Source organism: Sphaeramia orbicularis, chromosome 8 (genome assembly GCF_902148855.1).
Source record: "Sphaeramia orbicularis chromosome 8, fSphaOr1.1, whole genome shotgun sequence".
Taxonomy (NCBI): domain Eukaryota; kingdom Metazoa; phylum Chordata; class Actinopteri; order Kurtiformes; family Apogonidae; genus Sphaeramia; species Sphaeramia orbicularis.
The window spans coordinates 43,129,374-43,150,002 of NC_043964.1; the positions used below are offsets into that span (position 1 = coordinate 43,129,374).

The 20,629-nt window shown below is 40.0% G+C and overlaps 1 protein-coding gene across 3 annotated transcripts in view; it reads left to right on the forward strand.

Annotated features, from left to right (window-relative positions):
* LOC115423566 (myosin-10-like) overlaps positions 1-20,629 on the forward strand; it is a 58,300-nt gene that overhangs the window by 8,377 nt on the left and 29,294 nt on the right. For all 3 annotated transcript variants that reach the window (XM_030140421.1, XM_030140423.1, XM_030140424.1), the window contains 3 exons: positions 207-363; positions 17,177-17,204; positions 19,186-19,288. In XM_030140421.1, the coding sequence (XP_029996281.1) occupies positions 207-363; positions 17,177-17,204; positions 19,186-19,288 (288 nt within the window). The remainder of the gene's footprint in view (positions 1-206; positions 364-17,176; positions 17,205-19,185; positions 19,289-20,629) is intronic.

The following is a 20,629-nucleotide window of genomic DNA, read 5'->3' on the forward strand; positions in this document are numbered from 1 at the left end:
ATTGCTTATGTGTTACAATGATGTAAACTCCTAAAAAAGAAAGTAGTGGTAGGTGTCACTGTCCTGATACAGCGCAGGTTTAAATGATTTAATGTTCTTGAAAATACTAAACTTTCCTGCACTTATTTGGGATTTGAAAAGTAGTCACAATTTGATGCGTCTTTGTTGATTTCCAATGTTTGTCTGTTTTTTGTCTTTACTGACAGACGTACTCTGGCCTATTCTGTGTGGTCATCAACCCCTACAAGAACCTACCCATCTATTCAGAGAACATCATTGAGATGTACAGGGGGAAGAAGAGGCACGAGATGCCTCCACACATCTATGCTATCTCTGAGTCAGCCTACCGCTGCATGCTTCAGGGTAAGACACACTGTTGTTTCCGTCTGTCAGCATCAGAGGCATCATTCAGTCGTCATCGTCACAGTGAGATATAAACAGTTGTTTGAACACTCTGGCCTGGTTGTTTTTATGTAAGTGTGTTTGCATGCTGGTCTCTCCTGGCAGGCAATTTAGCTCAGTTGCAGGATGCATGGGGCTTGCCTGCATAGTCAAGGAGATTAGAAAGCAAAGAAATTGTGCAAAGTGTGTTAAAGGTCACAAGGTCAGAGAGGATGTGACATCACAGATTATACCTGAGGTCAAATAGAATATGAACAGTCTGGTAGTTTTTTACGTGTATCATTTAGTCATGTTGTATGAAAGTGATTGTATGGCAGTAGGTACCTCAGCACCATCATCAGCACTTAGGATTCTTGTGTTAAGGATACTAGTGACATTGTACCCGTGGTGCCATTGTACGATAGCATGAGAGGCTAAAATCGCCCAGCATACCTCACAACATTTGAATACGGGCATAAAATTGTGCCTAGTAGATAGTCAGGTAATGTTTCTATTCATTTGGTGACTTTGGCAGTGATCGGGCCTGTGAAGGTCTGTGGTGAGTTCAAGTTGAGCTGGGACCCGGTTTGAGGTGAGCTGGGACCTGGTCCAAGGTGAGCTGGGACCCAGTCTGTGGTGAGCTGGGACCCTGTCTATGGTGAGCTGGGACCCGGTCCGAGGTGAGCTGGGACCCAGTCTGTGGTGAGCTGGGACCCTGTCTGTGGTGAGCTCGGACCCGGTCCGAGGTGAGCTGGGACCCATTCCAAGGTTAGCTGGGACCCGGTCTGTGGTGAGCTGGGACCCTGTTAAAATCGCCCAGCATACCTCACAACATTTGAATACGGACATAAAATTGTGCCTAGTAGATAGTCAGGTCATGTTTCTATTCATTTGGTGAGTTTAGCGGCGATCGGGCCTGGGAAGGCGGAGGAAAATCCATACAAATGCCCTCCTGTGCTGCAACATCGATCAGACATCGATCGGATGGACGGACACAGAACGTGCATTGTATAGTAGGATTAAATATGTTATTGGCATGTGGTACAACATTCTGGCTCTGTCCTGTAGTCTCTGTTTAATTCCACATGTCAGCATATATTGCCAATAGAGATAGAGATAGGCTCTCACTGTGTTTCTTGCTAAATGAGGTGAGGGTAATATCTCTAAGCTCCTAACAGTACAGGTGGTGAGAGGCATTCCTACAGTTGCTGATGCCCTGTCACTAAAGGATTTGCAGATGGAGTAAGAGAGAGAACAGTGAAAGGAGACAGATGAGGAGGTAAAGATAGTATAGAGCTGGCTTATCGAGCATCAGTCTACAGGTTGTCATTAAACAGACCTTCTGCACTGCAAAGCAGTCTTTATCCTCCATGCATAATGACTAACTCAGTCTGTTTAATTTTTTTTAAAAACTTGGCTTAAGCTGGCTAGGAGTTTCACTTTGTAATTCTGGGGAATAAATGTAAAAGTAGGGAAATTGTCCACATAAGTAAATATCTGATCTCTTCCTCCCTGTGTGTGTCCTTCAAATCTGAACATGTTTACAAAATAAAGACCCACAAGACGCAGAACTGTGACCCACTTTTGATACTGACAAATTGTTTTTGATTCTGTGATGTAGAAGAACTGCTGTGATAAGCAGAACCTTTATCAGAGACTATCAGTGTTTAGACAGCCTTAGCCTCAATGCTGTAAGCCATCGCTGTCAAACCGTGGAACAACATTAGTTAGTCGCTTTTGTTTCTGTTGAAAGGTCTTTCAACTGTAAAATATTTGATTCTTTTTGGAGAATGATTTCCAGTTTCTTGCTGTCCAGTTTGTCTGGATGATATTCACTGGAGCAGCTGCAAAGCTCCAGGGTTTGTGTGTCTGACTGATCTGCTGGACGCTCCCTGTCATTAGATGCTGTCGGGCTGTTCTTTCGCTTTTTGCTGGATCACCCCACACAGATGAGACTTTGACCAGCACCAGGCTCAAAGTAAAGACGAAAGATCCAAATAAAGTTTATTTTTATCAGTTATTGTTTGATTATCTTGATTATTCTGATTAGTTAATTATTCTTGTAAAACCACAAATTCTACTACATGGCACAAATGTCATCTAAACTCTCTTGTGCCTCAGCTTTAAAACACAAACATGCATAGAATGACACATACCCTCATCCCATCCTATTATCACTATGTGAGATGTTTGTCTCGATATGGGACACCTCTTGGTGTGCCACCATTCTTGTGTCTGACCCCCTTTTCCCAGTGAGTGGTGTTCATTCTTTCAGTCGGCTGCCTCTCACAAAAGGGGTGGAGTAAAGCAGCCACTGGAATGAGGTCATCAGATTGTTGTTTCAATTCCATACCATACTGTGCTAAATTCTTCAAGCTGAGTCATCGTCAAGTTGTCACAGTCATCAGAGCAGCCCATTCCCCACTGCAGTGCCCCAGTGAGCAGCAGTATGTCACCATGGATACCTGCATGTATGCATGGCACTAAAATAACTTACCCTGAGGTCCCAAATAGAGGTGTCACTTGGTGAGTGACAGTATTTTAACTGGTACCAAAGATGGACTTCTGTGAATGTTGATGAGTGTGTCTCCTTCACGTTGTTGAGTATGTGTTTTTTCAAAGGAGAGAAAAGGGGTGTCTTTTGATGCCTCACAGTCGTCCCAATCTATTTAGGATCTCCTACTGTTTTGTAATTGCTCTCTTTGAGTAGAGCAGCTGGCCTCTGTCATTTCCACCATTTTCTCTACTTAGTAGTTTGTTCAGCCTTCTTCTTTTGTTTTTTGCTTTCAACCAAAATGTTCTGGCTTGGAAGACGCTGGAAAAGGAAAAATCCCCACATCCTTGAAAGCATTTTAGTTGCCTTTCACTTAACATGAAAAATACAACCGCAGCTCTGTGGGAAGCTTTGTGGTGGCTCTATTTGCCTTGTTGCTTCCTTCTCCTCTTTTGATCAGGAAACACAGGAGGACAAGTGTGTGGAATGTCCACCTTCTCATCACTCCTCCACGTCAAGATGCAGACTGTGTTGCCATGGTTAGGCCTCTGTTTAACTAGCAATGTTATGTCCCCATTTTCTCTGATTTCCATAAGGTTCCTGACACATATCCAGATTTCCCCATGCCTGTGCATGTACATTTTTTGTCAGTTTAGCAAATATTCATTTTCATTCTCTTGTCATTGCGGAGGACAGTGTCTCATGTCCTCAGTGGGATAGAACAGGCAGACTCAGACAGCAGCTGTACTGTACTGCAGCTCAAAGATCTACGAGGAGCTTACAATGTTTTAAGGTGACTTCCCCACATAGCTCTATATATCCCCACCTCTATACAGCACAGAGGAAGATAGGCAGTATATGAGGCAACACAACAGTCAGTGGGGAGGAAAATGTGTTGGAACAAACTTAAGGGAGGGCCATGTTGAGAGAGACAGGGTAGAAAGGAGGGAATGTTAAAGGCCTAATGTTGAAGAGAGGGAAACACTAAGATAGGATTGAAAATGGAAGATGCAACACTCTTATATACATAATCAATAGGATAGGTAGTGGATATTTCAGAATGAAGACAAAGAGGAAGAAGCCAAAACTTGACCAAGGAGCAGAGACAGACGTAGTCAGGCAAAAGGAAGAGGGGGCAGAAGGGACAGAGTTATGGGGGAAACAGAGCAGAGGGTACAGGGGAAAGGCAGAGGGGGTGGCCAGCATTGTGTCTCACAATAGGGGCTTTGTGCAGTCTGAAGGGGGCTGGGACCTGGGTGCTGTGTGTGTGGGTGCAGACGGGGAGGCCCGGAGCTACAGAGCTCTTCCCTGGGAAATGAGGCCTCTTATTGGGGCAGCGAGGGCTGGAGAGGAGTGGTGGTTGAAGGGCACACCCAGGGCCTGAGTGACAAGACAGGTGTGGAGAGTCAGTGTGTGTGTGTGTGTGTGTGTGTGTGTGTGTGTGTGTGTGTGTGTGTGTGTGTGTTTGTGTGTCAGGGACTTTTTTGTGGTCTTCAAAAAGCCGGTCTACATTCAGTGCATATTCAAGACATGACTTTCAGACAAATGGGAAGCCTGTTTAAAAGCATACTGGTGTTAGTGTACTGTAACACACACTGTCTTACACACAGAGACACACATGGACAGATGTGTCATTAATGGCTGACAGCTGTGGAGTTCATACAGGATAAATTCATATTTCTGTTGTCGGACCATAGATCAGTTCTAAATTATGGTCATGTTCCTCTACATATGCTCACATGAAGACAACTTTTCCTACAGAACCAGGACAAGCCAATGATTAGGAAAGCTGTTGTGTGTCCGTTGTGAAGCATTTAAAGGTTTTATGGAAAGAGACCTGAATTTTGTTTTAATTTTTTATGTTTTTTAGTCCCAGTTGACACATTTTTTAGCTATTGCACATTGTTGAATGTCATAGGCTTGGCTGAAGTTGCACAGTAAGTATGGGTGATGCATGTTGAGAGGATTCAGTGTTATTGTATTTCAGCTACCTGTCATTTTAATATCCGTTCTTTAGAATTATGTACTTATTCAGCTCACAGATAAACCTCTGGAGTATCCAGCTAAGCAGGCCCACAGGTGATGTGCATTCCACTATTATATAAGATAATCTGTTTAAATGCACAGTATGTCTGCTGCTTGGGGCTCTCAATCAAAACAATAGTAGAAGATGTAGTAGCAGATGTCCTGAAGTAGTGTGAGGTCATTGGAGTCTGTACACAGATAGAGATGAGATAATACATCAAAACTTCATTCACATTATGCTTAGTGACATGGTTTCACACTTTGGGAATATTCCACAACAAATGGGCTGTTACATTTAATAAACATATGGATTTTTCATTTTGAACATTGATGGAAAAATTTGAGTTAATGTAATTACATAACAAACAAAATATGTAACGTAGGCCCACAGCATTTTGATATTGAAATGTAACATGTTATAGCTTTCACTTTAACGCTAATGCCATTGCTATTTTCTGGACATTCATTCATTCATTCATTTATTTGATGCAGTGTTTGTCAAATGTTTGGAAATACTGCATGCTTCCGTATGTGTTTCAGGTCATTGTTTTGTTGTAGGTTAAGTTGGGGTTGAAATATGGAACAGTAGCAATTTCTTAGGTACTGACCTGTGTCATCGCTGAACCATCAAGCTGTTAGGGTTAGGGTTAGAGGTTTTTTTTGTTTGTTTTTTTAATTTCACACATCAGTGTAGTCAGTCAAGATCTACAGGGTATTTAACCTATATGTATATTACCTGTTTAAATGTTGTAAACATAAAACTTATGTGAAACGTGACACAGTCACATGTGCTTCATCCAAATCTACTGTTATTGCCTAAGGTGACAGTTTGATCAAGATCACTTTTTTTCTACATTTCTACATTTATTTGGTCAAAACACGTCTGGACAAACACTGTTTATTCACCCTTTCACATGAAAAAAGGAATCCTCTTTATTTAAAAAAAATCCTATTGTTTTCAAGTCTTTCAGGCATTCATCACATAATCTTTGAATACATCATCAGTGAACGTCATCTTATTTTCCAGTAGTCAATGTCAGTCAACAGAGCTGATTCTTGGCTGGTATATCTGCACATCCCTACCTTAAATTTATGCTTGTTCCATGTCCTTTCATGTTATGATTTGTTGCGATCTGCTGTTGTCAACCATGAAGCTAGGTCCTGACCTTTTAGTTGTAGTTGTGTCTGTGAGTAGCTGAATATGAGAGACTGACAGAGAATGTGGGGAGATGATTTACTGCCAAGCTGCTGTCATGTTCTGCCCTGGTTCCTGGATAGTGTTGTCATGAGAGACGCATAGCATTGATACCAGCAGCCTTAGAACAACAGATAGAGTTACCTGACTGATGCTCTCACTGCCCTCTGACTGACACTCATAACCTTAAAACCCACAGGAAGAAAAGCAGCTAGCTGCCTGTATGTTGAACTGAAAGGGTGCTTGTTCCACTCTGTCACTCACTTTAATAACCCACTGGTGACATCTGCATATCTATTAATGAGTAAAGTCAACATAGTCAAAGAGTGGGCTTTTGTCCAAGAATGCAAGTCACAGAAGCTTTTACTTTAGTCTTTTTATGTTGTTTTTACCTCTATGTGTTCAGCTTCACCTCTTATTCATCTACTATTTTACGTTTAATTGTCATCAGATTTACAGATTTATTGTATTTTTTATTTATTTTTTCAGCAATTCAATTAGACTCAGTCTCAGACTCAGTCATACTCTTGAAACACACTAATATAGTTTCCCCTTTGTGACCGAACCCCTGCTTTCCTGTGTGTCTGGATTCCTTTGAGACTGCAGAGCTTAGCACTGTGATATTAGAGGTGCCAGCATAAACACACACATACGAAAGCAGCCTTGTCCTGTTGGATTATGGCAGGCCTAGCCACCACAAAGGACCACTGTGGACCAAACAAGCCTCCCGACGGCTGCCATCTGCAATCGATTACATTGCCAAATACTTTCTGCCATATCTCCCACAACTGCTTTCTCTTCTCTCTCATTGGCCCAAAGGCAACACCCAACAGGACGAGACTAAATTTATCCTCACTGGAAGCATGTTGTTGTTTAGTTGTGATACTGTGTGAGCTAAAACAAAAATGTGGAGCTCTCACACTTTAAAGTAGCTTGTCTGCATTTCTCATCAATTGTACTATTATGTACTGAGCACCTTCACAGGTAATCCTTGTTGATGTGAAGAATAAATGCACATGATCACTTGGAGCAGTAGCAGAAGATCTGGAAGATGTTCATAATGTTTCACTGTTTCGCAGGAGCACTTGAATTTCCAAAGATGATTTAAAGAGATAATAAAAAGAGAGAAGAAAAACAGTCTGTAGTCATGTTGTAAAAAATGTTTCTTTAGTATGGTGAACACAAGCAGATGCTGAGGTCCTGATTCAAGAAAACATGCACTTTAACTCTTTACCTTCTCAGAAACTGAACAATGCAGTTTCATCTCAAATGATAATAATAATGGATTAGATTTCTATAGCGCTTTTCAAGGTACCCAAAGCGCGTTACATTATTAATCTATTATTCATTCACTCTCAGATTCACACTCTGGTGGTGGTAAACTACATTTGTAGCCATAACTGCCCTGAGGCAGACTGACAAAATACATGATTTAATGAATGAAAGTATTTATACTGGGCCCACAAAGCCGGACATGCAGATCACAAATGATTTAAGATGCTGTTCGTAACTTGTTAATGGATAACTTGGATACATTTTTTTGCAACAACTTAGATTTAGGTTGATACATTTTCACAGCAATAATACAATAACAGAGTAGGATTAATCCATATCATATCAGTTTATTCATATCATCATCTCCAATTATATTTAAAATTTGTATGTTTATTTAATTTAAATAGCAGATACTTTTATATTTCCTGTTTTACTCTTAAAATCTTCTGCTAGTCTTCTACACTTTGTTTTCTGTGTTTTTGCTGCTGTAAATACTGCAATTTACACACGGTGGGATCAGTAAAGTCTTATCTTACCTTATCTGCTAGCACTAGTTCCTACTAACAATTTTAGAGGTACCTGGTGGTACAGTTTTAGGTTACTATTTGAAAAGTTTACAAACTATGATCAACAAAGATAATGTTCCCCCAGGAAGTTTGGTATCTACACAACAAAGTTTAGTCAAAGTTAGCTTTATTGTCAGTTTTGCCATATCGTTAGCCTCATAGCATAATTGCCTATGGGGGAAATAGAGCCTATATATTGCCTCTATCACAATTTGGCCAAAGATATGACTTAGGCAATTATGATATGAGACTAACAAAATGTACATGTACAACAAAATGCACATACAGAAAACTGAAAGTGCAAAACTATAAGGCCAGTAGATCATAGGTAAAGGGCATAAAATGTTTTTAAAAATATATTTTACTGTAGTATACTAGTGGGTTTGATCAGGTATATAGTTCATAAGTCTGTGTTTGCTGTTTTGATGTTACTGCATTATCACTGTGCTCAAACTAAAAGGTTCATACTTCATCACTGTTGCCGTGTGTGTTTCTTGTCCATGAAGTGCTTCATTTTGTTTGTATTACTCTCTTCCACTATACGGTACATATTTACAGTACAGGTACTACATGAAATTCACTCTGCCAATGGTTGACATTAAAGTGACTCATTTCAACCCTCGCTAGGTTTTAAATTCACACTCACCAATTCCTGACTGGGAAGTTGATCCATGGATTACCGCTGCTACATAAGTGCTCATATGCCTTGTCCTTGCTCTGCTGCCATATAGCTGGCACACGTCTTCAGGGCTATTGACAGTAAATTCTGTGGAATAGACATATTCGATTTCAAAGAGTCTCCCCATTAACCCAAGTATGTCTACCACACCAGCGTCACACCTCTCCATGAAAAACGTATGGGACCTGGGTCTGTGGTTCGAACACTTCCCCTTCTCTCTATCTCTGTTGCTCTGTCTATCTGTCGGGATCTCCAGTTTTGCCTCCCAGACATTTCTCATTTCACCCTTGTGTTAGAAGCATTTGAAAAATGTGCTGTGTGGAACTTGAAAAAGGAGACACTGTGAAAGCCTGTGTGAATGCCCTCTGTAGAGTGGAGCTCAGACAGCACAACACAAGTCTTACAAGACAAAAACAAGCCTACAGGAAGAGACTCACGCTTCAGCATGACACACTTCTATTACATCTTTTAACAGCTAATGAAATCCTTTTGCTCTGACCAAAGTTAGCAATTAAATGTGTGAAATGTAAACACTACCCAGTTAAACAAAAGCAGATGGATCCAGGGTATGACCTAATAGGTCATTTTACAGGTTTTAAGCTTTTGAGGCCTATAGTTAATTTTGTGTATCATTTGTCGAATATTGTCTCCGGTCTTTGTCTGTCCATGTGCAGTTTTAAGTGGCCCCAAGTGTGAAAAACCACAATTATGACAACATGTAATTAAGAAAGACAGAGAAGGCAACAGCTGTAGAGATTTGCTGTGCTTATTTGTATTTACTGATGCATTCAAGCAAACACAAACAAATATTTTCTCCATCCTTCAGATGTGTAACAGAAGGAAGAATAGATAGAGGATGGAGGATAGGAGGGCGATTACCATGCAGAGTTTTTCCCAGAGGATGCTCGAGGTGTGAATGAATAGAATCCTGTCTGCCTGTGTGTTTTGTGTGTCAGATCTCACTCTTCCTCACCCAGGTGGGCTTTCACATACTGCTGTCATTTCCGTGAGAGCGAGAACATTCACCAATCCATGATGGCAATCTATTTCTGTCTCTGATCTCAGCTGCCAGCTCTCATCACTTTCCCAAAACTGAATCTACAGCTCTAAAACAGTATTTCTTTTCCAAGTATATCAGTGGGTGACATGACATCATTTACAGCTGCAGAGCTTTTATTTCTGTTCTGTCTCTCCAATTTACACCATGACTCATGTGCCACTCTGAGCTGTCCGCTATCTCCGTCTTCATTCTCCTATCAGGTCTCTTCCCATCACATCCTTCTCTGTCTGTGGTACAGGAGAATGCGCCAGACTCACAGTGGAAAATCTTGGGATAGTCCATCAGTGGTGTGAAAATGATGCCTGAATGTCCGTGGCCTCTTGGACATTGTACTGTCCAGACAACTGAAACTGCTTGATGTTAAGTTAATGATAATATGGACCATTATCAACATACTGTCTGCCCCCCATACCTGCCCCAGATTACCCACTAACATCAGCTCCACTGAACCAACAGCTTGTTAAAAACAACGCCTGGACCACACCCAGAGGCCCCAGTCCTGGTAGGGAGGGAGACCAGGGGCATTCAGATTCCAACACACAAATGCATACAGTTTAGTCCAAGCAAATGGCCAGTCAGCTCTGTGGGGCTATCTGCCTTTCTGCTCATGAATGCCTGTGAATGCCGATCTGGCAGCTGGTACAACAGCTTTACAGTGAATAATACAGTTGGACTGTTTAGTCATTTTGTGGTTTAAACTTGTGACACAGTTCGGATAGAAACATATGCTGTTTGTGAATCTGAAAGATACTTTCACGAATAATGAATTTTTCTTGGCTCTGTTTGGAGGCTTTAGAATATTTGCCAGATGATGGAAGAGTTTAGCCAATCACAGATATTTTCAGAGAGAGAAAAATAAAAATGGGGGATCGACAGCTGTAGTGATCAGTCTCTGTAAAGAACCTCAAATACGTCTCATCATAAAAACAACATGGCAGTTCTGTTAAAGTGTATATTTTTAATTGCAGCCTTTTATTTTCTTTTTCTGATTTTTATCAACTACTGCTTTAACTGTTGACACCTAAGGCAGCAGTGCTTGATAGTTTTGTGAAGTTATGGAGCAAAACATCCACAATTACCTTTTTCACCTCCTTGCAGTGGTCTGAGACTAAACAAGGATTCTACCAACTTTTGTGACCTGTTGAAAATATTATCTTTGATGCAGATATTTAGCTAATAACATTTATTTGAGGCCAGTTGGGGTTTCATAGGATGAGACTCGCCTGGTCTGCTTCGTGGCTCAACACCTTTTCCACAGCACTGTGATACAATGTCATTAAATATTTGGTCTATTGATATGGAAGGAAGATGTGTATTTTCACATTCTGACATTTTATTGTCTGATTACAACTCCTGCAGGTTTGAGTGTTTGTTACAAACTGCTGTAGGTCTGGCAAGGGTTCCAGAAACCTGTACAACTTATACAGTTGGTTAAAAAAGATGATAGCTTCAGTTTAATTCATTCAGAATCCTCATATTTTGGCCTTAGAATGCCTTCTTCTCATCTAAACTGCAGATAAAGTATAGTGTTAATGCTACCTTACTGGAAGATTTATTGGTTCTTTACCCTGGAGGATGCTTTTTATTAATCTAAGTATATTTATTTGCCCTCAGCCCACTACTTAATGTGTTAAAGTTGTGGCTTATCATAATTGTCTGTAAGCTTCAAAGTGACAGTTACACACTGCAGGTACCCACAGACCAGAACACTTCCCAGATCTCAGCGTCTGTTTGCTACTTCCACTGTCTGGGAATGTGAATGAGCTCTGTCTCACTTACTTACACACACACACACACACACACACACACACACACACACACACACACACACACACACTTAGAGCTTTGTGCCTCAGGTTTTAAGCAGCTCTGGATTCTGTCCTGCCTGTGCTCTAGGCCTTTATGAGTAAGCAGGATACCATTTTCATACTACTTTTACACTAAAACACTCACCATATTCTGTTCTTTATGCAGAAGTGTGTGTATATTTGTGGGTGTCCTTCCCAACATTCAAGAGCAGTTTCAACTCGCTGGCTATCAGTCAGGACTTCTTATGTGTTTGAAGTGGTTGCCATGGTGCTAGAATTTTCACTGTGTTCAGTTGCGTTTTACGACCTCTTTTATGAAGTAAATTGTGAGAACTTGAGTAGCAGCTTGGAAAAAAATGTGTTACATCCAGTTGTAAAGACACCAGAGAGTTAAAAATCATGTTTTTGAGCCAATTTGTAAAGCAAAAGAGCTCTGACTTAAACAAATCAGAAAGTTTACAGAAATACTATGTAAAGATGGTGTGTTACACATGAAGGGGCTTTGGGAGTTTCCCTACATGTAAATAATTCTCAAATCTGCTTAGGAGGGGTTAAAGGCTGTCAGAGTTTCCTTTAAGTTATCTTTGCCAAGAATGAGATTAATGAGAATAAGTATGATCTTAATCATGGAATGTTTGACAGCTCAATGACCACATGCACAGACATTACATTAAAACATCAATTTGCAACAATTAGGAGTACAATTTGTGGGTCTGAGTTTGCTTCAAGTTGCATTGAACTGGACCCACATTGGTGAGGACCATTGACAATAAATGGACATAATCACGATCATTGTACTCGAAATGTTTTTTTATACTAAGGTTTGGTTTCAGCTGTGGATGTGGAGAATGTGTCTGGTGATTGTGGTTTGGAGTTTCCTGCCTGGAAATTCAGCTCCACCCTCACAATCAGGCTCATTAAAACTGGTAAAAAGGAAATTACTGGTACTGTCTGGAGCCTCAAGGTGACAGTTTCTTCCCTTATCAATTAGGGCCATGACATTCTTTGTCATGTTTAAACCCGTTAACCCAGAATGACTTATTTTTAAAGTCTAGTATATTGTTTTACATTTCTGCCTTCCAATTAGGAATAGAAACTGTAGTGGACTTCCGCCGTTTTTGACCCTCTGTTATTGAATAATTTGGGTAGATGACATGTATGAATGTGAATGATTCACTGATTGACTGTAAGGAGGAGCTGCTGAGTCTGTACAAGGTTAAATGAGGTCGATAATAGGGGGTTATGGTAATGATTGGGGCTTTGTGGAGATGGAGGGAGAGGGGAATGCTGTGGAATGTGAAGAATGAGGGTTTGTTTAATCCTCGTGGGGGATAAATTATTAGCAGCAAAGGGAACCCTGCTGTGCAAGACAGGCCCGTCTCCTGCCACTAAAGTGTTGGTTGTATTTCAGTATTGGCATTGTGCACCCAGAGACACAATGTGAGAAGTATGTATTGATTGCATTTCTAATAGTTTGATTGTTTTTTTTTTAGTTTGTATGAACAAATTAATGTGCGTAGTTTCAGTTAGAAGGTGCTGTGAGTACTCGGACAGTAGAAAAACAATGTATAGATGCACACCATTTACTAATAGTCTAGTCACTGTAAACCCTCCTTAGAGGTTACACTTAGTGTCAAAATCCTGCCATTGACAATATTATGGTCAAAATCTGTGTTAAAGTATTTTTAACTGAGGGCATGGCGTAATAATGAAGCATTTCACCCTTCAGCAAACTATAGAATTACACTGCAGCAATACTGAATATGCTGAAAGGTATCTTTTCTTGTGCTGTCATTGAGTTTTTATGTAGTTTGTATTCAAACTCAGACTCAGCTGAAATTGGATGAGTGAGTGGACCACCTTATTTCCACCTCACATTTCCATTTGCCATTATAATTGGTTGTGAGTTTTGTTGAGATGATTTAAAACATACCTATGCTGGTGTGGAAAAGTGATTTCATGTCCAGTAGGTTCCCACTCCAGTGAACTCAGTAAGTAATCTGGCTTTGCAGCATTCATGAGGAGTGAAAGTGGGGGAAAAGGGAAATGAGAGCAGCAGAGAAAAAGGCAAACACAAAGGGGGAAAGATTTAGCGAGGCAGTAATGAGCTACTGGAAGGGAAGAACATGTGCAGTTTGATTGGTCCACCTACGCCTACCCAGGATGGCATCCTGGGTAAATATGACCTAGCAGTTAGTTGCCGTGGTGATCTAGGAAGCAGCAGCTGCCAAAAGGGCCAAGGGGCAACATGGATCTGATAAATGTATGCGTTCACCCACTGAAACAGGGCAGATTATGTTAGACAGTCTGAAATAAATTTTACAAAACAAACTCACCACGTAACGTTTGATGATATATCTAGACAACTCACAGTTTCCTTCACAACCGAAGATTAAACATAAAAAACCTGTCATTTTGTTACCACACTGTCAAAGATCACAAGACTTGTATTTTCACTACTACACAAGAGGGTTGGTCTGCATGCAATTCAAAAAGCTAACATGGTGCTGAAAAAGGTTAGTATTATAGTGTCTGAGTGAGTTGAATGTGACGGTCCTTACAGGCCCTTGTTTTGATGTGTTTGATAGAAGAAAAAGCTCTCTGCAACACTCCTTTAGTTTTGCCAAGTAAAGCCAGTATGTAGTTTATTTTGTCTGATCTTCCAGATGGATAGAAATAACAAAGGGGAGCTCGATAAAAAAAATGACTGTCAATCAGCAACAGAGCTGAGAGTCATAAGAAAAGGCGATGGAGTCTAACAGAGGTTTATTAAGGTGAAATGAAAAGGATATGGAGGGTATCAGAGGGAAGCAGGGTTAAAGCTGTGTGATGAGAAGATCTAGTGGGAGTCTAAAGGTTTGTAGGTGTGTGTGTTGCATAGCCTCATTACTTTTTTCCTCCTAGGATATTGAGCAAAAATCCAAGAGACATATGAGAAATGTGTGTGAAGACTTAAAATGAAACTACCAATCAGGTGTTTTCACCGCTGTGACACTTGCAAAATTTTTCTTTTCTAGATTTTGTGTACAGTATATCTGTTATTATATGTATCATAGTGATTCAAAACAAATGACTAGTTGCTTATTTTAATAAAGTTTAATTCAAATTCAGTCAGACAATATTTGTTGGCATTATTTGGCAAAAAAAATTACCTTTGAACATATTTTGGTTCAAGGGGTCTGAGAGAAAACAAGACTTCTACATCTAGTCAGTGACTGGTCACTGAAAGAATCAGTGGTCTTTGCAGATGGGATTAAGACAGGTGATTGATAGCTGTAATGACCATTCACTGTCAAGACTCCATCAGATGCATTTCTATGGCACAGATAGAAACAGGATTGTTGTAGAATTGTAGAAGAGAGACAAAGGAAGTCTCATTGATTTCTACTAGAAGACCACAGAGGATAAGCATTTTGGATGTTCATGGTTGTGGGTAGTAGTGTGGGAATTGGTGGAGTAAAGCTATACTTAAGAGCACTGCTCAATGTAGTACCTGAACAACTCCTGCAAAGACAGAAGTACGAATATGTTCATGTTGGTTGTGGACATTATGCATGGCCCTCTGTGAACCATATGCTCAAGCCCTTAGGGTGCACCTTTCTGTCAATCTGTTGCAAATTGCAATCAGTTGAAGCATGAGGTCATACATGTAAATCTGTCCTTTTTTAATCACTTAAAGCTGATTTGATATTGCTTCGAGGCTCTTTAGTGAGTGTGTACTTTGTTTTAAAATTCATGACGGTGTTGCATTACATAGTGTTACATTCCTCAGTCCACTGGGACTTGATGTACAATTTTCTGTAAAAATCAACATTAGGTGCATGTGATAAACATCAGGTTTAACGTAGATGTGGCTGTGAAACACAGACAGGGAAAGTAATTAAAGTTTGATGGCTGTCTCATTGTCACAGTAAAGGGGTAGTAGTTGTAGTGATAAGGATATCATTCATTTCCACTGTTAAAATGACCCTTATTTACCTCAAGAGTGTATGCATTTAACTTTGTGAAAATGTTGCTGTGTCTTTTCCTGGCCTGTTTGCATTGCATTCGCATTGGTCATCCTCTGATGAAGAAACACAAGGTCTCCAGATGTAGGTGCAGAGCAAACTCATTTGTCTACAGCTTTTGTCACCTGAGGAAATTTCACAGTTTAGTGTAAGAACATAAGGTTTTTTATCTAGTGAAGGATAACACCCTTAGGGTTAGGGTTAAGAAAGATGGAGCTGTCTGTTAAAGCTGACCCACTTAGACCAGGCGTGAGTTCACGAGTAAAATGGGGAAAACTTGTTTTGACACACCAACAAAATCTTAATCTAATGATGTGAGGTGCAGCAGGTTAAAAAGTTAAAATGACCACATTGGAGACTTGAACTAAAATGCAAAATTCTTGTCTGGCAGGAAGTCCAGTAATATGTGTTTTTCAAATGTCAAAAAGTTTCCATCTGAGCTGAAAGAGCCTGTTCTCACACACAGATTGTGTGTATGGTGACTGATACTACCGGAAAGGTATGATTTTCTGTACCTGGTATGCTCAGCTGTGTTTTAAGCCTCTGGTCTTTGCTGTTAGCAAATGTGACAAAGGTCCTTTCAACAATCTCACCAAGGCCACTTAAAAGTACAGTGATGATGGGCTTCACTCTACAGGTAGGTCACCAGCAAGTACTTCGGAATTTTTTAGTCGGGCCTGTAGGTTTTATTCAGAGTAAATTTATCTTCAGACCATCTGATTAATGGGTTTGGCCGAATAACTGGCCCCAACATTTGACCGAAGATAAGTGCTGCTCTGATGAAAGTATAGTGGCTGGTAAAGTTCAGCTAGCCATATATTTATTTCAGTTGTTACATAATTTCAGTTGTTAATTTTTTGACAGTGCCAAACAGGTGGGCAGTATTGGCAAATGAATCCCCTATTGGCTGTTTGTTGTCCACACTCCTCATTATATCAGTATGATATATAGTTATTTTACTGGTCTGGTCAACTTCTAGTTAAGGCTTGATAGGTTTTTATTGGTGCTGTTTTATATTTTTTCCACAATTTTTTATATATTTCGTATTATTTCATGTCATTCATTCAAGTTTCATGAGGTTTTTGCATAATTACTTTTTTATTCATCCAATTCAATTTCAATATGTGATGTGTTTTGTTTGTATTAAATCAGGACATGCTCTGATTGGGACACCATGAGAAGTAGTCTAGAGTTTCTGCCCAGTGATAAACAGGTCAGCTCCCTCTGGGTTCTGGTCTTTGTAGTTCTTTGTAGTCCCCAGCAGGACTTTTAGAGTTTAGAGGTCAATCACTTCAGTGGGCATAACTAATCCTGTCATCTTGGCTTTGGTGTGAATTCCTCCTCCTGATGAAAGGTGTAAGAGCTTTGGTTACCAGTCTGTGTGTCAGTTTATGGCCGTTAAACAGCATGGCTTTGGAGGAGAGTCCAGATGCTTAAAGCTAAGAGAATGTGCATATGACTGTAAAATGTGCTCACTGGTTTCACATTGGCCTGGATTAATGTGACTTTGGTCAACATGGAGCAAAATTCATTTAGAAGTGAACCTCATATTCACAAAAATGTAGGGCTGTACAGTCCAACACCTTGGTTATTAAAACTGTTTGTTATTGTTCTAGTTGCAATGAAAGTTAAAAGACTGTAAATGATGAAAATATGCTGACTTTGTTTTTCTGTGTTTTTGAACAGATCGTGAGGACCAATCAATCCTTTGCACGTAAGTACTGAAAATTTCCTCTCTTCTTGATTCCTCTCTTTCCTCATGTTTCCCCTTGTTTCTTCTCCCCAGTATGTGAACACACAAAAATCTGTAACTGACAGTGCAGCACAAACTAAAGCGAAACAGAACTGTAGGTGAAATCAGTTTCACATGGTGTACAGGAATAAACCCGTTTGTTCTCTCATCCCACTGTTTTCATTGTCTATAATTCAAGGCTTTTCTCACAACATAAACCTAAAACTAAAGTGAACTCAAAACAAGCTCAAGGAGGGCTACATAAAAATAACATATAATGAAAACGTCTCCACTCCCTCCTCTTAAAGTTAAGGGAGGCATATTATATAAAGCAGGGTCTCAGTACTTGACCTCATATATATTTATTATGAAGTCAATAAACTTTAAACTTCATTCTGTGCATAAACACCACTGTTTCATAATTACCCGGATTTGTTTATTTTGTCAAACCCTTTTTCTCTCCTTTATGTTTCTCTCACCCTAAATCACTTGGCCAGCTCCCATTATCCCGCTGGGTTTTATTTAAAGACTGGTTTCAAATAGCTTTTTGCGGATGCTGGGTCGTGCTGAAGCTTTACTCAAATCTGAGGGAGTTAAGAGTGTGGTTAAGTGCCCTGCCTTCATCTTCTGTGGCAGAGAGTAATTAGGTGCCACACTCTTCCACTGTGGCTTGGGCTGACTTTGCCAATGCACATACAAGAGCTGTTGCATAATCTGTTCTGAATTCTAAAAAAAAAAAAAAAAAACACTAATCCCTCTGTTGGTGACAGTGGAGCCAATATTGCCCCCCCTCCACTGTTAATATGTAGGATGGCTGTTGATAAAGCTATGTCCTGATAAATATACTCATATCAGTTGAAAAGGGGAGACATCATTTGGAAATGTACATTGTAGAGCAGCAATATTTATGGAGATAATGGATAAAAAGAAACTTGAATGTAAATAGAAGGGGAGTAGACCCACCAGAAAGTGATAACACAAAATATAAATACAAAAGAGAGGTCACTATTACATTGCACCATGTCTATATGTTTTTACCCTAAAAACACAACAGGGAGTGTCTCATGGGTCGGACAACTTGTAGAATCTCTCACTTAAGAGTTAAAAATACTGTTGACCCTCTGATGTATGAGAGAAACAACTTGTGAGCAAGTCATCAGAACATGACATGGCAGCAATGTTCAGTGGAGGATGACAGTATGATACTGTATGTGTCACTGAATAGGCATTTCTAGAAAGAAGTATTCCAGCATAAAGTTATTTCACTTCTGTGAAACTATGAAGACATCAAGCTAGACTGGGATGCGTGTAACTGATCTGACATATATTTCTATGCCTGCATCCTGTTTTTTAGAGGACTTGCCCTTTGAATTCTAGCGCAGTGTCTAAAACTGCAGTGTACTATGTGCAGCAGCTTTAATAACCAGCTAGACTAAAGCCACTGGTATGCAGCTAGATGCAGTGTTACTGGCCTGGTTTTGGTATTGGCCCTGGTTTTTTGGTCTCTGGGACCTGAATGTGGGAGCTGTGGATGGCCCTGCCTGAACACAGCTATCATTAGATAGCTGCCCCAAAAACAGAGCCTGGAAACTTTGGAGACTAGCCCACTGAACCACAGGGTTCTCCAGTAAAAGAGGTGGACAAACGACTGGATGGATTTAGAAAATAACAGATGATGGTCATTCTTTACTTTTTTCCTCTCCATTTACTCCCTGTTCATCATTTCTTTGGGTTTGACCCAGTTAGTCTTACATGACAAGAGTCTCATGAGCTATCTGATCAGGATTTTACTTTACTGGTTCTAGTTTTTGCGAAATTGTGGTAAACTTATGTTATTTCCTGTTTGACACCTACAGATCTGTAATCCAGGGGTGTTGAGAGAGACAGAAACTAAAGGCTCTTTTAGTTTATTTTCTCTTTTTGCTGTGTGTAAATCCATGCTCTCTGTCCACTTTGTTTTCAGAGGTGAATCAGGCGCTGGCAAGACTGAAAACACGAAGAAGGTCATCCAGTACCTGGCCCACGTTGCCTCCTCGCACAAAGGACGCAAAGACCACAACATTCCTGTGAGAGCCCACTGCCCACATTTCCATTTCCTCCTCTCCTCTCCTCTCCTCTCCTCTCCTCTCCTCTCCTCTCCTCTCCTCTCCTCTCCTCTCCTCTCCTCTCCTCTCCTCTCCTCTCCTCTCCTCTCCTCTCCTCTCCTCTCCTCTCCTCTCCTCTCCTCTCCTCTCCTCTCCTCTCCTCTCTCTTTTATAAATGATCATAATGTTGTATTTACTTTGGATTTTTTAGTGGGTTTGTGTGAACTACTTACCCACAGTCAGTGTATTAACTACAGTAGATGGTGGTTGGCAAATTTGGAGAAGCAGAGAGGAGTAAAAACACAGAAGCTTTGGACGAGTAATATTTTATCCCCCTACCCACAAAAATCAATGTCAGTTGCCCTTTCTGTCAGGGAACTTGAGCGTTCTGAACATGTTGTTCTACTGCTGTATCTGTTTGTTAGTGCACCCAAACTAAACAAATGGAAGCAGTTCCAGTGGTCTGGGAAATAAAATCACTGTTTTTGTAAAAGGACTCTGGTGTAACATTGAAGAGAGCAATTTAACAGCTTCAGTTCCCCGTCTGGACAGGCTATCTGATGGCAAAGTAAAGCGATTAAGATAGATAGATAGATAGATAGATAGACAGACAGACAGACAGACAGACAGACAGAGAGACAGACAGACAGACAGACAGACAGACAGACAGACAGACAGACAGATAGATAGATAGATAGATAGATAGATAGATAGATAGATAGATAGATAGATAGATAGATAGATAGATAGATAGATAGATAGATAGATAGATAGATAGATAGATAGATAGATAGGCAGGCAGGCAGGTAGGCAGACATACAGATTTTATTTCAAACATAAGTAGGAACAAAAGATGGTCAACAAAAGGCTTTTGCCTTCTGGAATTACCAGTTACCAAATTTAATGACCAATTTAAATAGAACACTCCAATATATTGAAGGAAATAAGTCAACCAAAAAAGAAAAATGAATGTCACACTATGTACAACTATTTCATTGTGGCCTTTTAACAATACTTTATGTAATAGTGTAGTAGAAAGAACTGTCCAAACCCAATTTTACATAACTTGGATAATCAGCTAATATATACAGTAAATATAAAGAATAGGTCCGTCATTAAATTACTGAAAAAGAGAAGAAATGAATATATACCATCAGTAACTATAACTGTTGTACTCCTGTTCATTGTTACTATATCTCTGGAAAATAAGGTTTTTATACTTCTTAAATTTTGTGATGTTTTCACCTTGTTAGATTTAGTTCCATTCTATTCCACAAAACCACTCCACAACATGAAATGCATGTCTTTTTAAGATTTGTTCTA